Source organism: Amphibalanus amphitrite, unplaced genomic scaffold (assembly GCF_019059575.1).
Source record: "Amphibalanus amphitrite isolate SeventyFive unplaced genomic scaffold, NRLGWU_Aamphi_draft 000270F_arrow, whole genome shotgun sequence".
Classification (NCBI taxonomy): domain Eukaryota; kingdom Metazoa; phylum Arthropoda; class Thecostraca; order Balanomorpha; family Balanidae; genus Amphibalanus; species Amphibalanus amphitrite.
In genome coordinates, this window is record NW_024881765.1 from 18,825 (window position 1) to 45,910 (window position 27,086).

Genomic DNA, 27,086 nt, shown 5'->3' on the forward strand with positions numbered 1-27,086 from the left:
CCCTCATTTCCCTCACCCGGGCTATAAGACTGCTATATAACCGCGCGGCGCGGCGCGGCGAGGCGGCGCGGACTCGCGCGCTCGTGCGCTCGCGGCCCTCCGTCATGCATCGTGCATTAGTTCCGAGCGCCTCACCTATCGATCGCACGCAGAAAGCCGCGAAAATGGAGCCGCGCCCGGTCCCCGCAAACCGTCCCGTCTCCACTGCCGGCGGGGATTACTAGAGCGGTTCGGAGCCATGCGCAGCTCAGCGGCTCGTCGGCGGCGACGCTTCGGTCCTCGCGGAGGAGGAGACCGACGCACGCCGGCCAGTGACCGACGACCGGGCGCACGGAGCGGTGGGGCCACGGCCGAGCGCGCGACGAACGCGGGTCACGTGAAGTGACACGGGTCACCGAGCTGACCTGACCCAAGGGAAGGTCGCAGCAGACTGAGGACGGCTCGAGGAAGGTGGGCGGCACAGCGTTTGAGCATCAAGGAGGCGCCAGAAGCCGACACCGGTCTTGAAAGACTTGGGATCACGGTGAGAGATCATTTATGATGGTTGGGGACCTAGAGGCGCTTACTAGTGACTGGTGATTGGAGACTAGAGACTGGAGACTAAAGGCCCGGAGACTGAAGACTGGGGACTGGGGTCTAGGGACAGTGGAGCAGGGACTGAGGACTCGGACAGGAAACAGGGAGAGGTGACTGGAGACAGGGGACTGGAGACTGGGAGCTGGAGACTTGGAACTGAGGACTGGGGACAAGGGACAGGGGAGCCGGGGCAAGAGACAGGGGAAGCGGCTGGGGACTGGTGACTGGAGACTGGGGACTGGAGACTGGGGCCTGAGGACTGGGAGCTGCGGACAGAGGAGAGGGGACAGGGGACAGGGGACAGGGAACTGCGGACAGGGGACAGGGAACTGCGGACAGGGGAGTGGGGACAGGGGACAGGGGAGTGGGGAGACAGGGGACAGGGAACTGGAAACTGGGGACTGGAAACCGGGAACTGGAAACTGGGGAGTGGAAACTGGGGACTGCAGGCTGGTAGCTGGAGACTGGGGACTGGAGACTGGGGAATGCATGCTGGGCCTGAGGACTGGGAACTGCAGACAAGGGACAGGGGACAGGGGAGAGGGTACAGGGGACTGCGGACAGGGGACAGGGGACAGGTGACTGAAAACTGAGAAATGGAGAAGGTAAATTAGGTTAACTCGTGTTTAGTATGAACTTGAGCTTAGAAGACATCCATGTGACAATAACAACTGTGTTATCTATATATGTCACTTGTCAGCGTCTACCACCAATGAAATCTTGCCATTAGCGATAACACGAAATCACACGTCACCATCGTGATTTGTGACGTAGGGACTGGCTTGTCTTGATTTCCATTTAGCAACGTACCTAATGCAAGTTGCAAGTTGCAAGTAACGCAAGTTCTATTTAAAAATGACTTCAGGGATTTTCCCGTTGTGCATTTGTACTTATTGATATGAGCTTAACTGGTCTCGTCCCGTGAGGTTTGCCACGATTTCTTAAATACCGCTTAACCCGCGAGTTGCTGGGGGGGGCGTTAAACGCCCCCACTTTTTTCGCCGGGCCATAGCATAAAAACGGCGCGCCGCAGGCGCGCCAAATTTCGGGTACCTGTAGGGAATTGATTGAAGTTTATTGTGACAAAGTTTCAAAAAAATCGGTCGGAAAATTTTTGAGATATCGAGGTTTTAGTGACGTCATGATTTCTGAGTTTTGGACCAAAAACGGCATATGTTCAAAAAATCATATGAAATCACAGAATAGACATACAGACATGCCGTAAACTCCATTAGACGGCCAATACCATGATCAATCAAATGGCTATCTTCGATTATTGATTATCTTTCCGCATTTTCCATAATCTTGAACTGAATCTTGGCAATTTTTCGTGACTACTTCACGACCATGATACATGAATTTCTTAAATTGAACTTTTTGAGCCAAACACGTACACATATGATAAAATGAATGTCACCATCGTGTTCTACGCCCCAAATTACCTATAAAACATGTGTCACAGGCTGCGAATATCAGTTTTGATTTTCGGGGATATGTGCCTACCCGGTTGACCTGACCTTGACCCTGACTTATGCTTGACTGACCCCTACATGGAGCTGACACTCTTGTAGGCCTTATAAGATGGATTGTGCACCGTTTTCACAGAGTTTATGGCGAGAGGCGCCCATTGCGAAGTCCTGAAGTCCATGCTACTGAAAGCCCGATTTCAGGTGTTTGACCTGACCTTGACCCGACCTGTGACCTCAAAATTCAACTTTAAAGTACTCATCTGAAGCGTCTCGTCGCGCTCTTTCGTTTGCCGCCTCGTGCGTTTCGCTGCGCCCATTGGTTCTCGAGTTATCGGCTGGGGGCGTTTAACGCCCCCCCCCCCCAGCAAACGGTGGGTGGCGAAATACCCCAGCAACTGCCGGGTTAATATGAATGGTTGCATGAGAAATCATCTAAATTGCTTGAGTAATCCAGCTTTGATTTCACAATAACAGCTAGGAGCGCAAGGTTATAATACTGGTTCAAGAAACATTTGTCCTTAGCCATTGCCATAATCATGAGCAGTATCTTAATGTTAAATGAAAAGTGCAGCAAAGTTAACAAAATTGAGGATGGTCTTTATTTGAATGGTTTGTAGCAATCAAAACAAACATGTAACACTGTCCGATATTACTAAGCGTGATGTTTATTGATAACTCTCTTTCGTAGTACCTACCTACGCAAAAAGGTCCCATCCAAATACCCGTTGAAAAAGCCTGTCGCAAAATCACGTACCCCTTCCTCGTGTCATTGCAATTTTATCACTTTCTCGGGTAAACGAGCAAAACGATGCAGCTTTTTAATAGTGTGCATGTCCAACGAGCCTTGAATCCTTTTCTCTGCTCCAAAGACGTTGTGCAGCTAAATTCTGGAGAGGAACCATCTCCGTAACTGATGTCCTGTGTCAGTGCAACATTACTTAGGCCGACGCCACAAGTCCGCGGGGCTCGGCACCGAATTGGTCGCAACTCGACAGCGCAAGATGAAGCTTCCGTATCTGGGCCCACTCGGGAGTGCAGAGATGTCATGTTGCTCTATTTGGAGGAGATGCTGCTAGCTTGCCTGAAACCAGCGGGCAATCGTACGTTGTGGATTGTTAAAATTTGTAGTTCTCCGGCCCTCTGGTGTGCTTTTGTCATAATTTAACTAAAAACGATGGCACGAGCATTGAATACATCATGAAGGCACCTAACACGATCCCCTAGCGCCTATTTATCAGCAATGTTCCGTAATCCGTGGAATGTCCAGATTCGGGTACGGGCAGATGACTAAATGATTCCTATTTAATAACTGGTTATATTATTGAATATGTGATAAACAATATGTAAATTTAAAAATAGTGATTAAAATTAAAGTATAACAGCAATTCAACATCCTTCGGTCGCAGCTATCCTGGGATGTGACACACACGTACTTCTCAACCATGAACATACCCAAAGTTTCTCTTCCGTTTAACAGTTGATCCATGCCGACCTTTTCTATTCGCTCTCCCATTGTCACGTTGGCCGACTTCTCCCCTCCCCTCCATGGCCCTTCCGCGAGGGGGTAGGGGGCCAGACATTCCCGTTCCGCATCGGTGTGATGGGAGCACCTCTCACTCCGTCGGTTCTGTCGCTCCGCTCCGATGACGTAACGACACCGCCCGATAATGAAACGATGACCACCTCTCTTCTCTGGCGACTCCATCTGTGGCCGTGATCACGGTCCAGTGACTTCAATGTGGAATTGCGGGAGGCGTTGGCTGTCGTTAATTTGCATTCAGCTGCATAGCTAGCCACTTGGTGCGCGAGCGTGAATTCGACTGAGCGAATGGGTATGGAAATGGCGTCTTATTCTGATAACAATAGATGCATGAAAATGACGACTTGGCCTAGAAAATGAGCTGAATTTCTGCAAGTGCCGGATTTTGATTTCTTACACTCTTTTCCTGTAATAAAAGTAGCATTTTGGATGCCTGAAGGTGTTTTTGCGCCGTTAGAAGCAGCTAAACACATTTGAACTGGAAAATGAGTGTTTCTGACGTGTTTAAAACAGTGATATGTTTTTGTTCCCCTATGACTATTCCACTGCAGCCGACCGACGCCCAGCTAAACAAAACATCAAGCTCCTCGAATTTCGGCGAGCCGACTGCGGCATTAAAAATCTGGCTCGCTGTGAAATAGAGGATTCCTCTCAGCGCGCCACTGCACGGCGACATAGTGGATACTTTGTTATCTGGGTCATTAGTTCTGTGGGTAATTTTTCTGGCGCCAACCGCTGTAATTGGCGCCATAAAGCTGGGATGCACCTGGTCCCGACCAGGGGACCGCCGCTGCCGATACCGCGAGTGGTCATGACGGAGAAATCGTAAGGTGAACGATATCGGTCAGCTAGCATGCGCAGTATGTATGTATGTAGTGTATCCAGACGCTACACTATACCTAATGTGCATTATGCAATATGCATAGCAGCTGCTCCCACCTAAATACTGATCTGATTGAACTTAAGAATTGCTGTTCTAAAAGCCTTTACTGATATGGTAAGCTTATTTTACTCTTTAAAAATAAACCGACGGACTAGCTTCGCAGCTTCTGCCTGCTTCTCCCATCCGCAGTGGCGCAGCCAGGATTTCGTTTCGGGGGGGTCATCGCCTCCAAAGCGGGCCCCCTAGTGTGCGGGCCCCCCACCCATTTTTCAGAATCTTTCCATATTACATACGCATTCTGCTGAGCGGGCCCCCTTTACCTGTACGATAACCCTGAGCGAGTTTGAATCGGAAAATTTTCATAGAACAATAGCTCGGTAATCACCCAGTGTTCAATTTCTACGCGAATTGACCATGACAGAAATATGTTACTATGACGTATGAATTCGTATCTTTCGAGGGCGAAATGTGCCCCTTCCGCAATATGCATAGCATATATGCAAACGGAACTGTTGCCTGCTTCTGTCGGACAAGATTTAAGCAGTCCCATGTGCCTGTCCTAACTCCTAAGTCATCTATTGGCTGCTGTAGTAGATTGTGATTTATTCTTCTTCATTACGTGAATTCGCTCACAAGAAGTTTTAACCCTCGCCGGCACAGGGGAGGGGATGATGCAACCCCCTAAGGGTTTTCGCAAATAACTCGCGTAAGAAGCAGCCGATCACGACCAAACTTTCAGTACCCTCGCGTTGATCAGTTCTACCCTACCCTAGAAATTTCATGACCCTGACCCAAATGACCTTTGACCTGTGACCTACTTTCCGAGACCATGTTTGGCCAGAATCGCGATTCGGCGTATGCCGGCTCGCATTAGCCGCGCGTTTGCAGTCTTTCGTGGTTTCAAGCATTCAAACAACAGTGAGTTGATGCTGCTCCCATGCATTAGGGTGGATGTCAAGGTCACCTGAAGGTCAGGTCAGGTCATTCATTACCTATGATGACCTCGGTACTTTCTTCGAATTATACATGTTTCCAGGCTAGTTTTTGGAGCTGAATCCGAATTTAACAACCATTTGAACATTTACGAAGTAGTTTTGGTGCCTTCGTAACATGTTACGAAGCTGCCAGAGGCGGCTGACACGTAGGTACTACGAATACCCGGCAGGACTCCTATTGGTTGACCTGACCTGACCTGACCCGACCTGGCCTAAATGCATACTCTTGCCTTGGGCCGGGTTTGTTGTGGCGTGGTGATGTGGTGACGTAGATTCTGTCTGCTATCGTGGTCCCGGCATGGTGTTACTTAGCGCGGGGTAAGGGCCCGACCGTTGCGCCAAGTGCGCTGAAATTTGCGCAACTTATAGATCAAGGATGGGCAACGTGCCTTTGAGGGTCTCAGCTCGATCGGATCGATAGCGAGCACATGGCGCGTGCTCAAAAAGTGCAAATTCGCGTCATGGACTTTACATGTATAAATCGGCTTGCAAAATCGGGCGAAAATGGCTAAATATGCCAGACACTGGTCCGGTACCCATGCAGTATCTCGGTAACCGTGGGCCCAATCGGCACGGGGAACACAGTATCGTGTAGAGAATCGAAAGGACTATCGAATGGTGTGCGGTGCAGGGATGGCACGCGCCATGTGCACCCGTGAGGGCACTTATGCTGGAAAATTTACGTTTCGGACAGATTTGGGACTTAATGCTATTTTCGGGTGACTGTTTGACGGAGCGGGTTCAAACAACGCCTGTTGGCAAAAGAAAGGTACCGCCTCTCATGGAAAAATTGTGAACAGCTAATTGATCAAAAACAAGGTGCAGAACAAATCGCTGGAGAGAATGGTATTTGTTAATGACTTACTTAATTACATGGGTTTTACTGCATAACCTGGTACGTTTGACAGTTGAAAATGGCATAGTTGGAAAGAACATTTAATTTTGTCCAAAATCCAATCATCGCTTTTGCATGACGAGCAACAGTATTCTTAAAAATATAAATGTTGCAAACCTCTACAAAGTAATTCATCGATCGCTATCATTTTTCAATAACCTACGTCAACCTTTGTTATAAACTACACATGACATGTTCTATAGTAGAACGCATGCTTATCAGACACGAGCACCTCGATGCAATGGATATTTTTTCCCAAACCAAAATGCTTAGCCGTCAAAAAGCAATCAACCGAATTGGATACATAACCCACGGACACAAGACCAGCCAAACGCCCACCGATCGAAAATACCCCTTATTCGCTTTGGGGAGCAAGCGAGTCACCCTAGCGGGCCCCATTCAACCAGGGGCCCGGGCCCTATCCACACGGGGGCCCGAGCCACGTCCACCTGGGGCTCCGGGCCCCGTCCACCAGGGGGGCCGGGCCCCGTCCACTAGGGGGCCCGGGCCCCATTCATCCGGGGGCCGGGCCCCATTCACCCGGGGGCCGGGCCCCATTCACCCGGGGGTCCGGCGTCCACCCGGGGCCCGGGGCCCGTTCTCCCGGGGGCCCGGGCCACATCCACCCGGGGGCCCGGACCCATCCACGGGGTCCCGGGCCCCATCCACCCAGGGGGCTCGGGCCCATTCTCCCAGGGACCCGGGCCCGTTCTCCGGGAGGCCCGGGTCCGTTCTCCAATCTCCCGGGGGCCCGGGCCCCATCCAACCGGGGGTCCGGGCCCCGTCCACCCGGGGCCCGGGGCCCGTTCTCCCGGGGCCCGGACCCATCCACGGGGGCCCGGGCCCTATCCACCAAGGAGGCCCGGGCCCGTTCTCCCAGGGGCCCGGGCCCGTTCTCCCGGGGGCCCGGGCCCCGTCCACCTGGGGCCCAGGCCGACCCCTCACCCGTGGTGTCCCAGTAGGCATTTCTCGAAGCGGGCTCGTCCGATTAGATTAGGGTCTCCCTCTCTCCTCCCTCCCTCTCTCTCTCTCTCTCTCTCTCTCTCTCTCCTCTCTCTCTCTCTCTCTCTCTCTCTCTCTCTCTCTCTCTCTCTCTCTCTCTCGAGCGGGCCCCTGACAGAAATTTCGGGGGGGTCAGCTGACCCTCTGACCCCCCCTGGCTGCGCCACTGCCCATCCGATACCGAACACCAGCGCCACGTAGGTATGTAGAATGTAGATCCATCACCATTCACCACGTCACCTGATCAGTCGCCAGTTTATGTGATACCTTCCATCGTGAGTCAGCCACATCATTTCCGCGCGGGCCCGTCCAATCGGGCGGGCAGGACGGCGGAGTTCCGCCCCCCCCCCCCCCGGCGGAGTGCGGAGTTGCACTCCCTCCGCGGTGGAATTCCGCTCCCTCCCCAGCCGAGTTCCGCTGCCCCCGTGGCGGAGTTCCGCTGCCCCCGCGGCGGAGTTCTGCCCCTCCGCGGCGGCGCTGTGTCCCTCTAAAATGGTGGGCCGATCCGCCATCGATTGTCGTTACCCGTTCACAGTCGGGCTGCCGTCCGTTCCCATCCGTTTCGACTGTGACGGCTGGGATGAGCCTCTCTCTGGCGACACGGCCCGGCCGTTCCGTCGGATTTTCACACCGAATGCAACGACACACGGAAGGGGATGTTTCACCGCCCCGAGTTATGGGATGGGCCAACTGTTTATTGCCCTGCAAGTGACGCCAATGGGGGAGTGAATCTCGTATCAACGTCACGCTCAGTGATAGAATGGATTCCACAGGATGGATTCCACAGGATGATGGATAATAAAATGGTTAATACGATGCTGGTTTATTGAATGAAGGACCAAATAAAATGGCCATGCGATATGGATTTATGTAGTTATATGTATATCCCGATCGTTTGGTGACACTCACCGACGAGCTCTAACTATTTTGTTTGACAGAAGGGGGAACAGTCAGTCACGATTACTTTTACGCAGCCATTGAGACACAATATCCGGTAAAGGAAATCACGTAGTGGAGCACAACAGATGCGGCTTACCTACCATTTAGTCCAAAGAACAGACCGCAATGGATGGCCCTCAGGTCGTAAAGCTTCCTCTTCCGGTCTGGGGCTCAGATTACTTTTAGGTTCATTACTGTCGGATTTGCATAATTATGTTCCGTTATCAAAGGCAACAACCCGCACTGGCTCAGACGTTCTTTGGGCGATAATGAATAGGAAAACGTTCCGTAAGTAATTGCGTTAATGTCCTATGCAAAGACGCTGAATTTGTTAGGCTTATTCCGAAAGCAGCGAAGTTATTACAAGACAAATAAATGGGATTTTTTTTTACTTTTTTATTTATCAGCAACATTTAGCATTATTCATTATCCACGGCCATTCGCTAAGCAAAAATAGGTAGCAATACATTATTCAACGAAGAAGAGAAGCAGCAAATGGAGAGAAAACAGTGAAAAATATAAAGAAAAAGGAAGAAGAGAGAGAGAGAGAGAGAGAGAGAGAGAGAGAGAGAGAGAGAGAGAGAGAGAGAGAGAGAGAGAGAGAGAGAGAGAGAGAGAGAGAGAGAGAGAGAGAGAGAGAGAGAGAGGAGAGAGAGAGAGAGAGAGAGGAGAGAGAGAGAGAGAGAGAGAGAGAGAGAGAGAGAGAGAGAGAGAGAGAGAGAGAGAGAGAGAGAGAGAGAGAGAGAGAGAGAGAGAGAGAGAAGCAATTAACAAGGTAGCGACAAGTCACATAGATTTCTCTCAAGTGACCATCGATTACCACTGCCACTCACGCCTAGCTACTTTGCCAGTCAGCACCGCTGCGCTGGGTCTCGGTGCCAGTTTTTGTTTGCAGCGCCGCCTCCAGGGGCTGGTTTGTGGTTACCGGGTCGGGTTTTTACCAGTCAGCGGGTCGGACTTGCCCTGTCGTTACCACCGGCGAAAACTAATCGCGGACGCCGATCACAGAGCCCAGTCAGAGTCTTGTCAGATTCCAAATAGGGTCGGATCGGGGCAAAGTCATGGGGTGTGGTTGAAGTAGAAATGGTGTCAAATAATCATTCATCGTCTAGTTGAATTAGTTAGAGCCACATAGACAGGCGAAGTCAGTCCAACACACCAAGTCCATTCGGAGTGCCTTATGCACTATGCAGTTTCGAATCGGGATGGATTCGCAAACAAATCATGGCATAATCCGAATCTAGTCAGAGTCGAGCGGTAGTCGGAGCCATGTTACATCGACAGACAGGACTGGCCCGATGCACCGGCCGACCCTAGGGAGTCGATATATTGACCCCAGGCAGGGGAGGGGCACCTGATCGGGGCACCTGACCGGGACTTTATTACAGAGACCGTCGGGATATGATCGACCCACTGCCGTATTGAGCCCGATGGAAGCATGTATCGGGGCATTATCAGAGCGGTATGTAGTTATATAACGTCCTTGGCTTGATTATGTGGCAATTGAGATGACTGATGTGTTGACCGCGGCAATTGACTATACTTACTTTTTGCCTACCCATTTTACTTATTTACTTTTGAATTTAGTAATACATTTCAATAGGTATAACCCTACCTAACCTAACGGGATTTACTTTATCTGTATTTGGCGGTAGAAACGTCAGGTTCAGTTCAGAAGAACATTTAAACGGGTATCACAGCCTCTGATACAGACTGGTGTTTGATTCATCTGTGATTGAATCGATTGGATTGAATCAAACAAAATTTTTTGAATCAAAAAGGTTTGATTCACCGTCAGGATTGTTTGATTCACAAGCCATGATTGAATCAAACGCATTGGGAATCAGGGTTGATTGAATCAAAAAAATTAATGATTCATGAACTTAAAAAAAAATTGAAGTGAACGAACATAGTTCATTATCAACAAATATTAACACTACTGCCATCACATGACAACAAAAAGAACACAACAAATACAATAGTATCCGTGACATTTTGTATATTTTATTTCTTAATTGAATCAAAAAAGAATCATTCAAAAAAAATTTGGCTGAATCAAACGTGAATCATTCCTTTTATTGTTTTTTGATTCTCTGAATCAAAAGGAAACGATTCACCACATTTCTTGAAGGAATCAAACGGTGATTGAATCAAACAAAAATCAAATGAATCAATGATTTAATCGATCCAAAAAAGGTGAATCAAAAACCAGTCTGCTCTGATAAGCATTTTTTATGTAAATCGATCATCTTTTGGTCAACAATAGTCTCAACGAAAGTTCTGCACATATGGCTCAATTATGACTGTTAACGAACCCAGCAACCGTGGTGCTATTTCCGAGTAAACAGCACACACTACTCATTAGAGTTGCTATCCGGTGAATGCTCACTGCTCAGTAATCCAATCACCCCCCCCCCCGCTAGCCCCTCCCCTTGAGTAGTACTGTCACGTGACGCGCCGAGTGCAGATGAGATGAGCTGCATCAAGTTGCATGGGTGCAGCAGGCGGGCCAGGCTCCGCACAGGGCGAGGCCGCCTGTCCGGCACCTAATTGAGAGACTGGGTCTGCTCTGATGACTTCAAGGGAAACCAACTAGCAAGCAGTGGGTCTAGCAGCATTGTCTGGGCACAACTTTGAGTTCGTTTAATAACTAAAATTCCAAAGATTTCAAATAAATCGTCATTCTTACCTCGTGAGTATAAATAGTCTCGTGATGTGACGGTTACTGTTTCATTGTATTCTGTTCGTCTTCATTTTCACAAGAGGCAGTCGTAATCGCTTCCTCATCACGGTGCCCATTTTGCCCAAAGGCCCAACTCGAACCCCGGACTGGCCTTATCTCACCCCTCGGCCCCGGGCCACTCGTCCCCTCCCCTCTCCAGGGCGGCCCGGGGGCACCGACCGGACTCCTCGAGTCCAGTCAGCAGCTGGAAGCAGCCCGGTGAGGTCGCCTGTCCGGCTGGGGGTAGTGTCGTGTCAGTTCAGTGCTGCGGCGCAGCGTCTCACTAAGTGAGAGTGCCTGTCTAACAGCAGTGGTCAGTTGTTGTGTCGGTGTTATACGTACGAGGTGTAGATGTGAAGTGTAGTGAGTTGAGTGCGACATGGGCGTGGACCGGAGACGACGTTACAGGGCCGGGGGTGACCGGTATAGAGGAGACCTCCGGCGGTATGAGACAGGTCAGTTGGCTGCGTTGGTGGGGCGCTGGGGATGGGTTGTGGGCCTGTCGCAGGGCCAATACAAGCTTGACACACAGCATACACCCCAGGCAGAAAACATCGGCGGTTATTACTAACACAAATATAAACGTCCCGTTTTTGGACGCCGGTGAAAACAGGGCGCCGCAGGGCATATTAGTCACGTGACATTTGGAGCTTCTCCCCCTCCGTGGGTCTTCTACATCCTAAACGTCACGTGTAAATTTCACGAACCTTGATCAAATCGCCCCAGGCGCCCTGTTTTCACCGTCGTCCCCGTTTTTGTGTCCAAACTTCCTAGTGTGTGCTCAGGATCAGTGGTCTTCTCTCCCTGGTCTGGTAATGCCTAATGTTTGGCCTGGGGCTCCCATTTTGAAGGGGAGCATTCAAGTCTAGGGGTAAGTTCCTTGCCTCTAGATTCAGCTATCCAGGTTCAATTTACGGGCAAGGCAAGTGGCATATTGCCGCTGCCTAGCCGCTTGGAACAGCGTGAGAGCTCTGGGTAGCAATTGGTCCACTGGATATGGTGCTTAACCCAAACCCCCTCTCATTTTGAATGCGCTTGCATCACATCTCTGAAGACAGAGTCCCGCTGACACCACTCATTCACCTATGGCCATTGACCACTGTGCAGCTTACCGAGGAGCAACTTTGGCTGCATTTCAGTGACTCAGACGTCCCATGTCGGCTGAATAGCTCAGATAACCCCAGCTCAGTTCCTCAGTCCTGACTCCTGGCTATTTGCTGATCAAACAAAGCCACTTCATCGCTGCCTTGGTCATTGTGCTCCGTCACACACATTGTCACAGCTCATTGATAACAATGCAATCTTTTTTTTTTCGCAGTGAAATATGCAGTGAAATCGAAATGTTGTGCAATAGGTATGGTTAATTAAATAATACTTCTTTCATGGCCACGTTTAAACCCCCACAAAATTGGTGCACAAAAAGCAGAATCAGCGAGCTGAAGTTCGCTTCTCCAGTTTTCTAGCCCGGCCACTCTCGCTTACCACGAAATCGTGACAGCCACAGCTCAATTCCGTGAAACCAAGCGTGACCTCACGACTTGGTTAGTTCGTGAGTTTCAGCATCCTGCCCCGCTGACGCTACCACACGGGAGTTAAAACACCATTCCGGGTGTCACGAAGAGCTACCGTGATGTTTCCTAGATATCGCTCGACTTGCTGCAGCGTCGTGATCCCGAGACGTGCTTGACGTGACTTCGTGACGGTTTCGTGATGTCGTGATGCACCGTGACACCGAAGATGGCGACACCGCTGGGGTATTGTCCAATCCCAACCTTGCGTTGTGAATACCAAGGCTGAGAAAGGACAATATCTCAGGTCGGTCACGGCCCGAATCTCTCGATGATGATTGGTCGACGGTGGACCGGAAGCTCCGCCCAGTCACGTAACGCCGGGATCACGCTGACCGGATGGAGTGCCCTTCTCACAATCCTTTCAGATGTACTTACTTTTTTCATTTGCATTTGCAGCTGTAATGGAATGGTATACTCGTATGTCACGCTCAACGACCACTAGTTCAATGACCCTGTAACAATAGAGAGGGCGCTGCCATGAAGCACATCTCTGCCTGGAAAGAATTCACCGGCCGGTTGTCTGAGAAAGTATCGGCGAGGACTGGGCTGGGAGAGAAGGAGGTGACGCCCAGCTCTGATATTGCACGCTCCGCAGTGTCTCGTTTGTCTCGGCCAGGTCATGTGACCGGAGGTTACAGCGCCGCGGGAGCAGGGCGAGCGCTGCGGTAGGAGGGGGCGGGGCGGGGTGAGCCCGTTTGTTGAGGACGCTCCCAGCAGCGAACGGGGTCAAATGACAGAGGTGACACGGCAGGGGCGGTCCGGGACGGCCGTACGTTCCCTGTATGCGCTCATCCCGCGACATTCTTCAGCCGACGAGCCGTTCTCCGGAGGTGGAATTCGTTCCGGAGTTTCGGCTGTATGACTGCTGCTGCGATGACGGTGAAAAGGAGATGAGGTGAAAAGGTTGGCCATAAAAGAAGCATAACTGAAATATATCAAGGAAGCATAAGTTATGAAAACATTTGGGCCAAATGAAGAGAATCAATCAAATGTAACAAATTACTGGTCATGGTTAGCATTCTCTCGTCTTTCACAAATCAACCACAAATGCCTATATATCAGCTTTAATACCTTCCCACGTCGTTTCGCTTATCATGTATCTCTTCCTTTCCCTTCACATTGTCAGCCTTTATCTGTCTCGACTATAGACATTGTGTTTCATCCTTCACCTGTTCCCAGTTCCACCGTTCTTTTCGGTCGAACGCTGCCCCGATCAGCGTCACCGACTTTAATCCATCACCAAAGAAGGCGCCGAGTGACGGACGGTTTTGTGTCTACAGCCGGTCCTTCCCATAACCAGCGACCAGTCGGTCCGAACCTCGGTCAGTGCGTTATTGGACAGACGCTCCTCTGACAGAGAACCGAAGGCTGTGGACGAAAAATGGTCCACGCGGCGCTGAGGGCTGATCCGACTCAGAGTGTCAGCCACTGGAGCTGAGGGACCCGGACACAGCTGGGACGAGCTGCAGGCTGTGGCAGTCACAACCTGGACAAGACGAGAAAACAATGTGAGGGTTGGGCAAGGAAATTGAAAAAGTGGCATTTACAGCATCCAACATATTTTTAGTATCCGGACAGAGAAGCTAGAGAATCGGTTGGCCGAAGTGGCTGCAAGTAATATATGGCTGCAAACGTGAGCATTGCATCCACCGCACTTTGATGGATTCATACTCAATTTTTATTGCATGCATTGAAATCCTGCTGAATACCATTTTGATTGCGACTTTGACCTCAACTGCGATAGTCGCGTGCGAGCGCAAAATTCTCCTTCCTCAACTTCAACGCCATCCTTACATCCTCTCGCTTGGTTTGACACCTCAAGCCGGCCATCCTCGCCCTTCGAACATCAATACGTGACCATTCGTCTTCCGTCGACCACTCGCGGCTGCCACCCAGCATTGTCCCTTGGATAGCCCATCCGTTCAGTCACCGTCGCCTCAGGGCAGGGCGCGTGACCTCCCGACCCCTACCGGCCACCTCCCGCCCCCAGGCGATACCCTGACCATGGGCGGTGCGCCGAAAGGCTGCGGCGCATCCGTCTCCATTGCGCCGCCAGTGTCGCCGCTGCCGGCGGCGGCCAGCGGTGACGTCACTCGGAAAGGCTACCAGATCAAATTGCCGCCGAGAAATGGCCAAATCAATAGCCGAGACGGTGCCAGTGGGCCGCTTTGGCCGAGGAGATCACCAGTGGACATGTTGAGCCGGTGGAAAGTGGCCAGAGGAGGTCACAGCGCTGGGCTTTCCGAATAAGATGCGGGACTGAGGTCATTGGCAATTGTAAGGCTGTGGGTGAAACAGAAGATAAAACTGAACAGAAGTAGCTTTTCACATAAGATGTTTCGGATCCCATTAAGCTTATGCTGTGCTTAGGTATCATTATTTCACCACGAAAATGACATTTTGAACGGGACGAATGAGCATTAATATTAAGATTATTCAAGTATTATTACGTTATTCTTGCATCTAACTGATGTCGCATTTCAGTAGACGGCATCAAATTGGATTGAGGTGTGAACGATAAGCTTAAATAAAGCAAACCACATGACAGCATGTGCTGCAAATAACTCATATCCTCATTTCATAATGATGACATAAGACATAAGGCACAGGGTAACGGTTATGTGCTGCTTTAGCGCCCTCTTAACTTCCGTTTTGTTACCCAGTGTGCTGCACTTTATGGTAGTTTTTTTCATGCACCGTGTCGTGTTTTTGTTGCACAGTGTTGTGACATGTCAGCACTGTCAAATGTCATGCCATATAGGCGTCGTATCATGTTTGATGCCTCACTTTGATTTTGTTAGTGATGCTTGTCGTGCCTTACCGATACTACTCAGCAACGTACCTTACATGCCTGTTCACAATGTCTGACTAGTGATTGATCTTGGCTCACGTAAGTGGATCATCCCAATAGCTCGCCGACTTCCCTGCACTCGGCGCTCTGCAGCTCCCGGTTAGCTTTGGCCGGGCTTAATAGCGCATGCCAGTGGCTCTGTCTGGAGCACGACCCCTGGGACGATGAGTAGAACTGTCGACACAGTACGACGACCGCTGGGACAGGATTATAGCACTGGTCAACGGCCGCGAGTCCGATGTCATAGCGTATTTAGACTGAGCATTGGCCGTGTCGCCGCATCAAGGCCCTATATACCGCCGCATAACGCACTGTCTTCGAGCACAGCGTGACACTTAAAGAATGTGATGGATCCCCTGAGAGCTACTGAAAGGCTATTAAAAGCAGCTACTTCAGTCGGACTAGAAGGGCCATTTCATTGGATTGTAGCGACATCCTCAACAGGCTAGGCGCGCAGCGTGATCACGATATTGACGTCGCATGCAAGTAATTGGTGCTGCTCGGACTGCGGTCCAAGTTAGTATTGACACGCCATTGATTTAATAACGGGAATTAATACGACATCACGCATGCATCATCAATGCAACGCATGCTGGCCCAATTCTCCCCACTGTGAATGCAAAGAAACGGAGAGTCAGAGGTTTTCATAACCGTCCGGGCTGCTCATTGGACTGGTATCAATTCTGGAACCTGCGCCCGGCAGTTTCACTCAGAATAGCTCCACTGATGGTGATGGGGTGGCCCGTGAGCTCTCTGGGGTAGCATATCGATTTGCTCGCTGAACTGGTGTTCCCAGGAGGGACACTGATCGTCTCTTTTTCAAGCAAGGGAGAGGAGAGGTAGAAAGGAGTTCAGAAGGATAGCGATAGTAAAACATTGTTGGGATATCATGGCATTGTTGCGGTTTAATGAATCAGTCACTATTGATTTTTGGTCCGCAATTTTATTACCAACCGAAAGCAAAGATCGAAGGGCTTCCTTCCTTTAAGCTCCGTTCCCATACGTAACGCCAGTATACGGCGTATGCCATCTTAGACTTCATTTGCGACGGGCAACTCTGAGTGAAGTCGTGTCCCGCCACTCACGATAAGCCGGCGAGAGGGAGGACCGCACTCGGTCTCGTCACTCGCCACCCTCCCCTCTGCCCTCCCCGCCCCCGCCACCCCCGGTCCGCCGCCGCGCCAGGCCCGCGGGCTGCGGTTGACATAACTGACTGGTGGGGGCGGGTTTTTGGCCCTGACTGATGGCGGCGCCTATCGATGGCCCGCTGGCGGGGACGCTGCGTGTTGGTGACGGAGAGGTGGTGAGGGTGCCAGCGAGGTGTCCTTGTCACCACCGAGTCGAGAGGTCGACCGGAACTCGGGTGACCGGCGGGACAAAGGCAAACCGGTGCCTACGTGCTTGACATATCTGCAGCAGTGGTCTTTAGGTATGGTCGCTTCAAAACTGTCAACAACCGCTTGTGCCAAAAAAAGTCGTATAGCTTCATATTACAATTGGCCAGTTGGCGTGGCTTTAGTTTTAGCCAAATTGCTCTTTTATTTGATAGACAGTAGACAACTACCCATATACTACAACTTATTAACGCTTCATTTATACCCAGCTGATAGTTTTTGCTTAGTATAGTTTCCAAACTACTTTTTATCAATTTCTGTGTAGGTTGTTTTCTTATTTTCCTGTGCAACACCAGAAAACGTCCTGGCAGAGCCTCCTTTGACAGGTGGGCAGTCTGACAGTCTTACACACTGATAAGCCAACAGTTTGACAGCCCATCACCACCCTCGCTAGGGTGTCACCGAAACAGCGACATGATAGTTTATCGTCGGCATGTCAGATAGACGATGCAGTTGTTGACGGCTTACCGAATGATATGCTCGAGTGGGTCAGCAAATACAGCAATACCAATCTAATTAAAAAATATATGACTGGTTATGCTTTATTCTATTGCTACGTTGTCCTGTTAGAAGTGACTTATGATAAGTTTGGGATCACGACTAAACAATTGTTTCGTACGTTCAAAGGACGCTGGTGGTTCCTTTTTTGTTTAGCCACTCTGCTGCAGCTGAGGCTCAGACAAGGATGCCTGTTTACCCTCTGTGGGTGCGGTAGATCGGCCCCGCTATCCTCTCTGCGGCTCAAAGGGCGCCAGTGACCGCCGCCCTCCCCAGCTGATGCCATTCTACGACCCACTCTCATCAGCGGATGGCCTCTCCGCCGGCTGGTGGCAAATGCCGGTCCCTGGAGGACCCTGTGGGACCCAATGGAATCCGGTGGGGACCAATGGGGCCCAGCGATCAGACGCACTGGCCAATGTGGTGCCTAATTTGGCCGCCGGGTCAATTCGATGACGGAAAACAGCTGTATAGGAAACTGGTACAGAGGTGGTAACTGGTGACATTGCTCTTGGAGTTACAAAGGAGTCATTCTTTGTTATATGAATTAGCATCGATACTTGTACTATTGACGCACGCAAAGTTGTTTTATGGTTACTTTTCATTAAACTTGTCAAAGAATTGCTTTAGGAGAATGAATTTGGAGTGCGACCACCCACATGAAGCGCCTAATTAAATCACAAGAAGAAACGGAATTGATGCTTTCTTGCAACTTTTAACGAAAAGAGCTCGTTTCATGCATGTCCGACCTTCATACCTATAAACCAGTATAACGCCTTTTGGGGCGACTAACGGAGCGAACGAGAGGGTGGGCCTTGCACGTGCGAAATTGCGAGGGGGTACCTCCAACTGACTTGTGCACGGCACCCTACTAACCGGTCTCTAGCGATGTGCCAAATTTGGGCACAATCGGCCCAGCCGTTCTCGAGATCTGGAAGCGGCACCCTGCACGTGCGCACGTGCAAAATGGGTCCCAACTGACTTGTGCACGGCACCCTACTAACCGGTCCCTAACTGTGTACCAAATTTGAGCGCAATCGGTCGAGCCGTTCTCGAGATCTGGAAACGACCCCTGCACGTGCGCACGTGCAGCAGCACCCCAACTCTGGCACATGGATATGCAGTGCCTAGTGGGTGCCTACCTACATGCCAACTTTCAGCGCAATCGGCCAAGTAGTTACCGAGATATTGCAACAATTACAAAACTGACACCTCTTCGTTTTGCACGTGGCACGTGCATAAGGGGTCACCCACATGCATCGGGAATAGTCCAATACTTGGTAGAAGGAATGAAGCTACCCTACAAAATTTACCGCATGTAAATCGGTCAAGTGGTTGCTGAGATATAGGCCTCGCAAAAGCGTGACCACGGCCGGCCGGCCGGCCGGCCGCTCATACTCAGAAATTTCCGTTAATCTAAGGAAAGACTACGCTCGCTTCGCTCGCTCCGTAATCAGAACCAAGGAGCCACCAAGTATCCTCTTTTGATGAATTATTTAATCACATTTCGCCTTTTTTATAAATAAGCTTATCTACTAAAAACAGTACTTTAAATGCAAACACTTTCTTCTGATTGCGAAGTTTGATGTTAGAATTTCATTTGCACTATCAACAATAGCCACGGCAAAATACAAAAAAGCCAGAAAAGAATCACACCACATACCTGCTCGATGTGTCAACGACTGCGAAGTGTGACGGCCCAATTAACTGGGAGAGCCGACCGTCTACCGGAGTGTCAGTGCAGGCTTCAACTGTGAGGTGACTGCCGGCTCCGATTGCTACTCAACCGGCCGTATCGGCAGTGATAGCGGCATAATGCCGATAGGATTTCCCCGTCAGACCCCATCGACCACTTGATCGAACCTCGAGTGTGCCCCAGAAGCCATCGGTGAGGTGGCAGAGCGGCATATCGAGCCGCGAAAGTAGGCCTGGGGCTGACTCATAAGGGATGAATAGCTGATTTTGATTATACACGGATGTGAGGCTTTGTCATCAGTCCCGTGCTGAGCCGATACAATATCAAGACTCCTCCATATTGCATGGGCACTTATAACCGGACATGCTGGCGTCTGGTCATCGAAAAGGGATCTCCTGACCATTGCAGCTAGTTTTAGAGCAGATTGTATCAGATTATGCTTGGATGATATACAACGTCGAATAAAAAACCTCAAAATCATACGCAAAACGCCACAGCGTTAGTACAAACGCGAAATTGCGATGTATAGTAATTAGTGGCACTCGCCTTTGCTAGGATGCCTTTCGGCGCGGCCTTTTCGTTTGCCCGGGCATAGTCAGCAGTGAGCGCCTGCAGGTATGCTGTGCCGCAGCACAGGGGGACTGATGCTGCTCCTAGATGGCAGCACTAGTAGCGCCTGAATGATGCTGTGCCGCATAGCGTCCGAATCGTAACGCTGCTTTGTGCGTGGGAGTTCGTCTGTGGATAATGCATGGGAGGTTGCGTTTCTTTCATGACTTATTTCAAATGTTGATTTAAGCTGCATGCGTAGGTAGGTACAACTGAATGCCAATACACTCTTACCGAAGGCTTATTTTACGTTCGAAACACCGTTGTGTTTGCTGAATCACCACAAACAGCCAGGCTTATTCGCTTACCCATTAACTCACTGAACTTGAATTCAGCAAACTAATTTATCATCCTTCGTCATACAGCTGTCAACCGTCTTTAGTCACCGTCTTTTTCCTCCTGCACCACCCCTTCCCACAATGACCCGATTCACGTGTCGTCACTGACCGATTCTCTCTGCCGGCAGACGGTATGTCCATGGTGGTCACCGGTGGCCTGGTGGGCGTCTCTCCGCCGTCCGGGGCGGCCATTCCCTCCCACGTGACCTCCACCGCGAGTCGGATGGAGTCGCGCAAACGGCGGGATAGCACCGAGTCGGAGTCACGCTCCAGTCCCGGCAGCGGCGAGGACCACTCGCCCAACAAGATCTTCGTGGGCGGCATCAGCTTCCAGACCACGCCGGAGAAACTGCGGGCCTACTTCGCGCCGTACGGCACCATACTGGATGTCATGGTGCTCAAAGACCAGGCGACCAACGTGAGTGGTGCAGTAGGTGCTTGCTGTTCATGACATTCATTTGGAAATGTTATGAAATTTTTAATATGCATCTGTTAAAGGGACCCTCCCACCTTAACATTAGTTTTGAGTTGAGATAGCCAAGTTTGCGGCCAGACTCAGAAACCACCATTTATCCTGGTCGCAACCCCCGCAGCTTTATGGTGTTCAAGAAATTTCTTCCCTTTACTTGCAGGGTGGGACCAGCGTGGTCCCTATCTCTTAACCATTACGGGAATCTGATGACGTCATCAGGCTTTCGAACGTCCGTTAAATGTTTGACTAAAACGTTTTGTAGCACGCGGTGGTATATGCTGCTTTGCGCGCAACAAATGCCGCACTTTCAAATAAAGTCGCTATAGGAACAGCGGAGATCCAAAAAGTAAACAAAAGTAAAAGTCTAATATCTTGAAAACCGGTGAATATTTTTCGATGAAATTTGGTAGATATTCGTTTTTGCTCTTTCTGAACCGAGCGACATCACTTTCATGCCAATTCATTAACTTTTTTGAAGGTGGGAGGGTCCCTTTAAAGGGACCCTCCCACCTTCAAAAAAGCTAATGAATTGGCATGAAAGTGATGTCCCTCGGTTCAGAAAGAGCGAAAACGAATATCTACCAAGTTTCAACAAAAAATACTCACCGGTTTTCAAGATATTAGACTTTTACTTTTGTTTACTTTTTGGAATCCCCGCTGTTACTAGCGACTTTATTTGGAAGCGAAAATTTGGCAGCTGAAAGTGCGGCACTTGTTGCGCGCAAAGCAGCATATACCACCGCGTGCTACGGAACGTTTTAGTCAAACATTTAAAAATCGTTAGATCTGCGCTGACGTCACACATTCAGAGGGGTATTCAAAAGCATTAGCCCCTCTGAATCCAAATGCTGCAATTTTGAAATTCAATATTTCCGATTTAAGGCATTTCTTGATGTTGTGAGTGCCGAAACCGGTAATTGTGAGCCAGGGACCCCATTTTGGCTACCTCAACTCAAATCTAATGTTAAGGTGGGAGGGTCCCTTTAAGTACAGCGGATAACGTACTCGTATGCATCTGACATAGTTCATTTTTTCGTTAGTTTTAGCATTTCGCTTCCGTTTAATATAAATCTATGTGAAATAATCGCCCGTTAGCTTAGTACAGGCTGTGTTGCGATGTTGCAGAATTCCAGGGCAATATTCATTTGAAATAGTACCGTTATGTACCATGTATCATCCTGTCCGACCGAGGTGATATTTCCTGTTTTGAAAGTATTTCTACATAGTAGCGTAGAAGAGTTTCTCTGTGGGATAACAGCTTTGGCGCACCTCTTTTCATTAAAAGTATAATAGCTATTCCCAGGTGACTATTTCTTAGGTCTAATGTTTAAAATAGCAAAGCAGAAGGAATATAGTAAGTAGTTAGTCGTGAGCCATATCTTGCTGGACTCTCCGTGCCATTTTTGTCGGCTAGTCGTCAGACCCGCCTTTGCCAATGGAAATCTTTTTCTCGTCCTGCTCCAACTCACAACAGTGCGCGCCCCATTTCAGCGGAACCGCGGCTTTGGCTTCGTCACATTCGCCGACATGGAGTCTGTGAACAAGGTGCTCAGCCAGGAGGAGCACATGCTGGACGGCAAGAAGATCGACCCCAAGTTGGCCACGCCCAAGGGCCAGAAGTCGTCCGGTGACCTGCTCATCCCGCGAAAGGTGTTTGTCGGCGGAGTCAGCCAAGAGACGACCTCACAGGAGCTGCTGGAGTACTTCTCCCAGTTCGGAAAGGTGCTGGAGTGCTCGCTACAGATGGACAACAACACCAAGCGGCACCGCGGCTTCGCGTTTGTCACCTATGAGAACGAGGAGCACAGCGCGAGAGTCGTGAAGAAGCACCATCACGTGGTGAAGAGCAAGACGGTGGAGTGTAAGTACGCCCAGCCGAAGGAGACGATTCAGGCGACGGAGCGGGCCAAGCGGGCGCAGCTGATATCGGTGATGCAGTCGGCGGCGGCAGCGGCGGCGGCCGGCGGCGGCGGCCCGCTGGCGCCGCTGCAGCAGCACTACGGCCGGGTGATGTCGGCCACCGGCGGACCGGCCTTCTCCACCCTCTCCAGTTTCCGCTACTCGCCGTACTCCGTCCCTGTGGCAGCTCAGCAGCAGCTCGGTCAGCAGGGGCAGCTGATCAACCAGCAGCAGCCCGGCCAGCTGATCAGCCAGCAGCTGGGCCAGCAGCAGGGACAGGTGCTGACCGCGATGCCCGCGCCGATGACGCCGGTCAGCTCGGCGGCGTTCCAGAGCCAGGGGGCGCTGCCGACGCTGCAGAACCTGCCGACGCTCCAGCCGGCCGTCAGCACGCCCTACCAATTCACCAACATCGATGTGTCCAGCCTGCAGGGCCTGGACTGGAGCACTGCCGCGCCTCTGTACGGCATGTACACCGGCTAGGAGATGGCTCCCCCGCCGCCGCCGCCGCCGCTGGCCGCCCTGCAGGCGGCGACGGCAGCGCTCCTGGCGGCGGGAGGCGGAACCATTGCTCATCATCACCTCCGCCGGTCGGGCCGGCGCCACCTCCGCAGCCGGCGGCGCTCCTCAGGGCTCTAAGTTATTTGTTGCGCGTGGCTCTCGGAGCGCCGGACTACCAGCCGCGCCCATCACAGGTGTCCGGGGAGATCTCAGTAGCAGCCGACCCGTAGTACAACACATCGCCCCCACCGCGCCTTGTCCAGCCTACCTGGTTCCTAGCGCTGGCGAAATAACGGCGCCAGATGGCCAAAACAGTAACCTGGCTGACTCTGAAACGTCGGAATCACTTGCAAGGGAGCTTGTGCAATCAAAAGTTTAGTTTAAGGTTCTTTGGGATTATTTATTGTTATTTATTTGATATCATTCGCGTTCACCACTGCAAGAACGCGGATCCCAAAAAGGTAGCGTGCCACTCATGAGCGGCAGAGCTCATGTCTCGGCGTTCCTTGCCCAATCAGGTCTTCCAAGAGTCCAGGGCGCCGACCTGGCGCTCTGTCTCGCGGCGCCCGCCCGCTGCCGGGTCAGGAATCGTCCCCGTGAGACAGCGGACCGGTCGGCGGCCTCACCTACAGGGTAGATATGCTCGGCATATCAGGTAAGACGAGCTTTGTTGCTGAAGTGCTGATTCTTGATGGCAATAATGTCCCCATTGACCCCTAGCGGCGCCTGAGCACTGTGGGTGGTGCGCCCTCCACTCGTGAGCTCGGGAGGCTTAGCTGAGCTATCGGAATGTGCCAAGTAAGGGGTGGTTTGTTTAAAAAGAGATTGAGGAGTGAAAAACAACCTCAGGCACCTGGGGATGTGGAGAGCTCCCTCTGTGCCAAATGTGACCTCAGTCCTCGTAGATTGCAGCTCCTTGCAGGCAGCTGCATTTGTATATCCCATCCGCGAATAGTCACATGAAGCATTCTCTAGCATTTTTCGACGAAAGTAATTCGTGTATCGTCACGTAGCGTTTTCACAGTCACTTTACTCCTTACATCCTACATTTTCCTCTCACTGTCTCTTATTTCGTTTCTCCTCAGCAGGTATGCTCTAGTGTTGTATTTTAGCGTATACCGTGGCCATGCGACTTATTTGGTTTTATACCAGATTAGTGTCGTGTACCAAAGGCTCGCAGTAGGTATGCGTGAAATCAGGCTGGTAGCAGTGCCTCTCTAGAAAATATTTCTGACCTTGACCTTGACACTGTGACCTGACCTCCTGGTCATCACATGGTGTCTGTATCTCGACTGTAGCCTGTGGGCAATTCTCCTGGAGTCCTGACCTCTCCCAGTACTCGTGACTCTGTGTCTATCTCCCGTCGAGACTGTGTTCACGAGTAGGTAGCCTAGAATTTGGTCTGACCACCAGACCACCAGTGCAGAGCGACCCTTTTGTATTGTAAATATCTAGTGCAGGAAGAGCCTTAGGTCGCACCCTTGCAGTATTCGGTCGAGCGCGTGTGCCGCGCACAGCGGTAATTTATCTCAGTGCGTGAAACCTGCAGTGTAGTTCAGCAATAAACAGTTTTTCTGCCGCCAGCTCGTTTCCATGGCAACTGGGGTCCACTGTAGTGAAGCGCCGAAGGCGGCGTAGCGGTACATTGAGATGGTTGTGTCCGGCGCCTTGTCCTAGACAATCGAGTCGCAGTATGCGACATATTAGTCACATAGTCGTCTGAGTCCGACAAAGGGCGATCGTAGCGCCTGTTCTGGCGAAGACGGTGTAGGACAGGGGACGCTGCGAGCGGCCGTACCTCCACCTCTCCGAGGAGTGGTGGATGGCGCTGCTGTCCGCATGGAATATAGACGGGCCACGCAGTAGAGCCTTGGTCTCCTTTCCCAGGCCGCAGGGCCGTCCCGGGAACGATTTCCATGTGATGTAGAATATCGGAGTAACAAGGCGTGTTTTTCCGCAGTGTCTTGTAAACATGCAGTGCCTTGAAATTTGTTACTTGTGACAAATGTCACTTAGGTACCTCTACTATGTAGTTATCTACGAATGCGGTACTGTCTTAGAGAGGTCGTAAAGAAGAGGTAGTATCAACCAGTCAATCAGAACGCATGACAAAGTCTCTGGAGTCACATTTCAATAAAACTTTTGTAGATTAATTCAGCGGCAGTGCATTTATCGTGCATCTGTATATTAGCATAACAGATTTGAGCTAGCGTCGCTCGCAGAAATTATTTCGCTTATAAAGTTTAGGCTAAGACAGCAAGTGTTTTGAAAATAGATGTGTGCTAACTAGATTATGTACTGTGTACTGTTTCGAAGTAGAGAAGTAAACGATAGTAAACAAGTATTCTATTTTTACCCACAATTGCACGAAGATGTTGTATGTCGTTTGAAATAGGTACCTATTAGTAAGCATCAGCTAGCCGTAACAACTAACATTTTTCTTGCAGTGGCTGACAATAAGCATTGTGCGGCAATTAATTTTGGGGTGCCATTCAATACATGACATATATTATCGAAAGGAGGAGCAAATCACGGTATAGATCACAATGAGCTGTCCGTTAAATACCCGAAGCCAAACAATGTCGCTCCCAGAATCAGCGATACGAAAGATATACCCATCGAGTAACTGAAGATCTTTGTGTACCGATGACATTTTCAATTTTCACGACATTGATCATGAAATTTTATCCATTTTGTTGATCGTTTATTCCTTATTCCCATGTCTTTATTTAAGTCTGCCTAATGGATTAACTGAGCGCCGATGGATGTGAGGAGTAGGTAATAATGATGGAAAAATCGTATTTAAAGTTAAAAGGCTGACGCCAGGGAATAACATAAACATTAGGATCCAATTGGCATGATATTTTATATGTTCTTGGTACCTATATCAGCACCTTTGCTTTTATCTTCAAATGCCTTCCCTTGACAGGGTATATGTATGCTGCATTCAGCGTAAATCAACAAAGCGTCTTATCACATTTAGGGAACGATTAATTTATCTGCGTCTGTTGGCTCCGGTTCAGTAATCCGTTCTCGCTAATTCGCTGACAGACTGAGCAGTGAGCAGCCTCCAGTGACGTCAGCAAGCCATGTGGACTGCCAGCGAAACTGAGTTGCACTGCCCGCGGACTGAGCACGCGCGGGACTCGACTTGAAGGAAAGTTAACGTTCGACTTGAAAGTTGAAGAGCAGTTAACGCGCATGTACGCTGTTAGCCAGCAGGAGGCTGCAGGGGAGCATTTATAGCTGTGCAGTGGATAACTGCCAACTGTAGGCGCTGGTTGACAGAACGTCCCCTTTCTTTTCTAGAATCTATTTGTAGACATAAGGAACAGTCGGATCAGTTGGTAGATAAAAAAGTAAATCGTGATATTTTTAATTTATTATTGTTACTGAAAGATTCAGTCTCATATTGACAAAGAAGTTTAGTGGGAATGCAACCTGTATCTCTTCGCATCCTCTTTCTTCTCTAGGCTGCTGTCTAAAAGTACTAGTGAATTAGGTAGATCTTCTCATCGTTAATGAACGGCCAATAATCAAATATCCTCTGTCATTTGATCCTACATTGATTATTACTTATGTATACGGTTTATGACGTGGTACCGTAGACTACCTGGCTTACGTCATAGAAATATTTCATTTTTGCATTTAGAAACCTTATTACGAGCGAGCGAGCGCAGCGAGCGAAGCGAAGTCTTTTCAATATAACGGAAAAATCTCAGCATGAGTGGCCCGGCCCGGCCTGGCCTGTTGAACGCTTTTGAGAGGCTTATATCTCAGCAACCGCTGGACCGATTGGCCTGCGGCCTTGACTACTTTTGATACATCTCGGTGACCGTCGTGGCACGTGCCACGTGAAAAGTCAGGGGTGTTCAAGCTGTTTTGCAAAAGTAGTGATTTTGAGAGGCTCATATCTCAGCAGCCGCTTGGGCGATTGTCTTGCGGTAATTTTTGTAGGGTAGCTGCATCCCTTTTACCAAAGGTCGGATACTCTTGATCTATGTGAGTGACCGCCATTGCACGTGCAAAATGCTAAATGAAGAGGTGCCAAATTTGTTCCCATTTCAACAACTCGGTAATTACTGTGGCGATTTCGCTGAAACTTGGCATACAGGTAGCCAACCACCAGGCAATGCATTCCCACGTGTTGCGGTTAGGTGCTACTGCACGTGCGCACGTGCAGGGGCCAGGGGGCGCTTCCAGATCTCGAGAACGGCTTGGCCGATTGCGCTCAAA

General features: G+C 50.2%; 1 protein-coding gene across 2 annotated transcripts; it reads left to right on the forward strand.

The window, feature by feature from the left end:
- Nucleotides 1-310: 310 nt before the first annotated feature.
- On the forward strand, nt 311-24,429 carry LOC122386996 (RNA-binding protein Musashi homolog 2-like). Of its 2 annotated transcripts, none has more exons than XM_043376775.1 (3): nt 311-523; nt 20,107-20,396; nt 21,942-24,429. In XM_043376775.1, exons 2-3 carry the CDS (start codon nt 20,112-20,114, stop codon nt 22,830-22,832), a joined length of 1,176 nt encoding a protein of 391 aa, XP_043232710.1. In that variant the 5' UTR covers nt 311-523; nt 20,107-20,111; the 3' UTR covers nt 22,833-24,429. The 2 variants fall into 2 exon arrangements, with proteins under 2 accessions (XP_043232710.1, XP_043232709.1); XM_043376774.1 differs by lacking the exon at nt 311-523 and adding an exon at nt 11,218-11,476.
- The last annotated feature ends 2,657 nt before the right edge of the window (nt 24,430-27,086 follow it).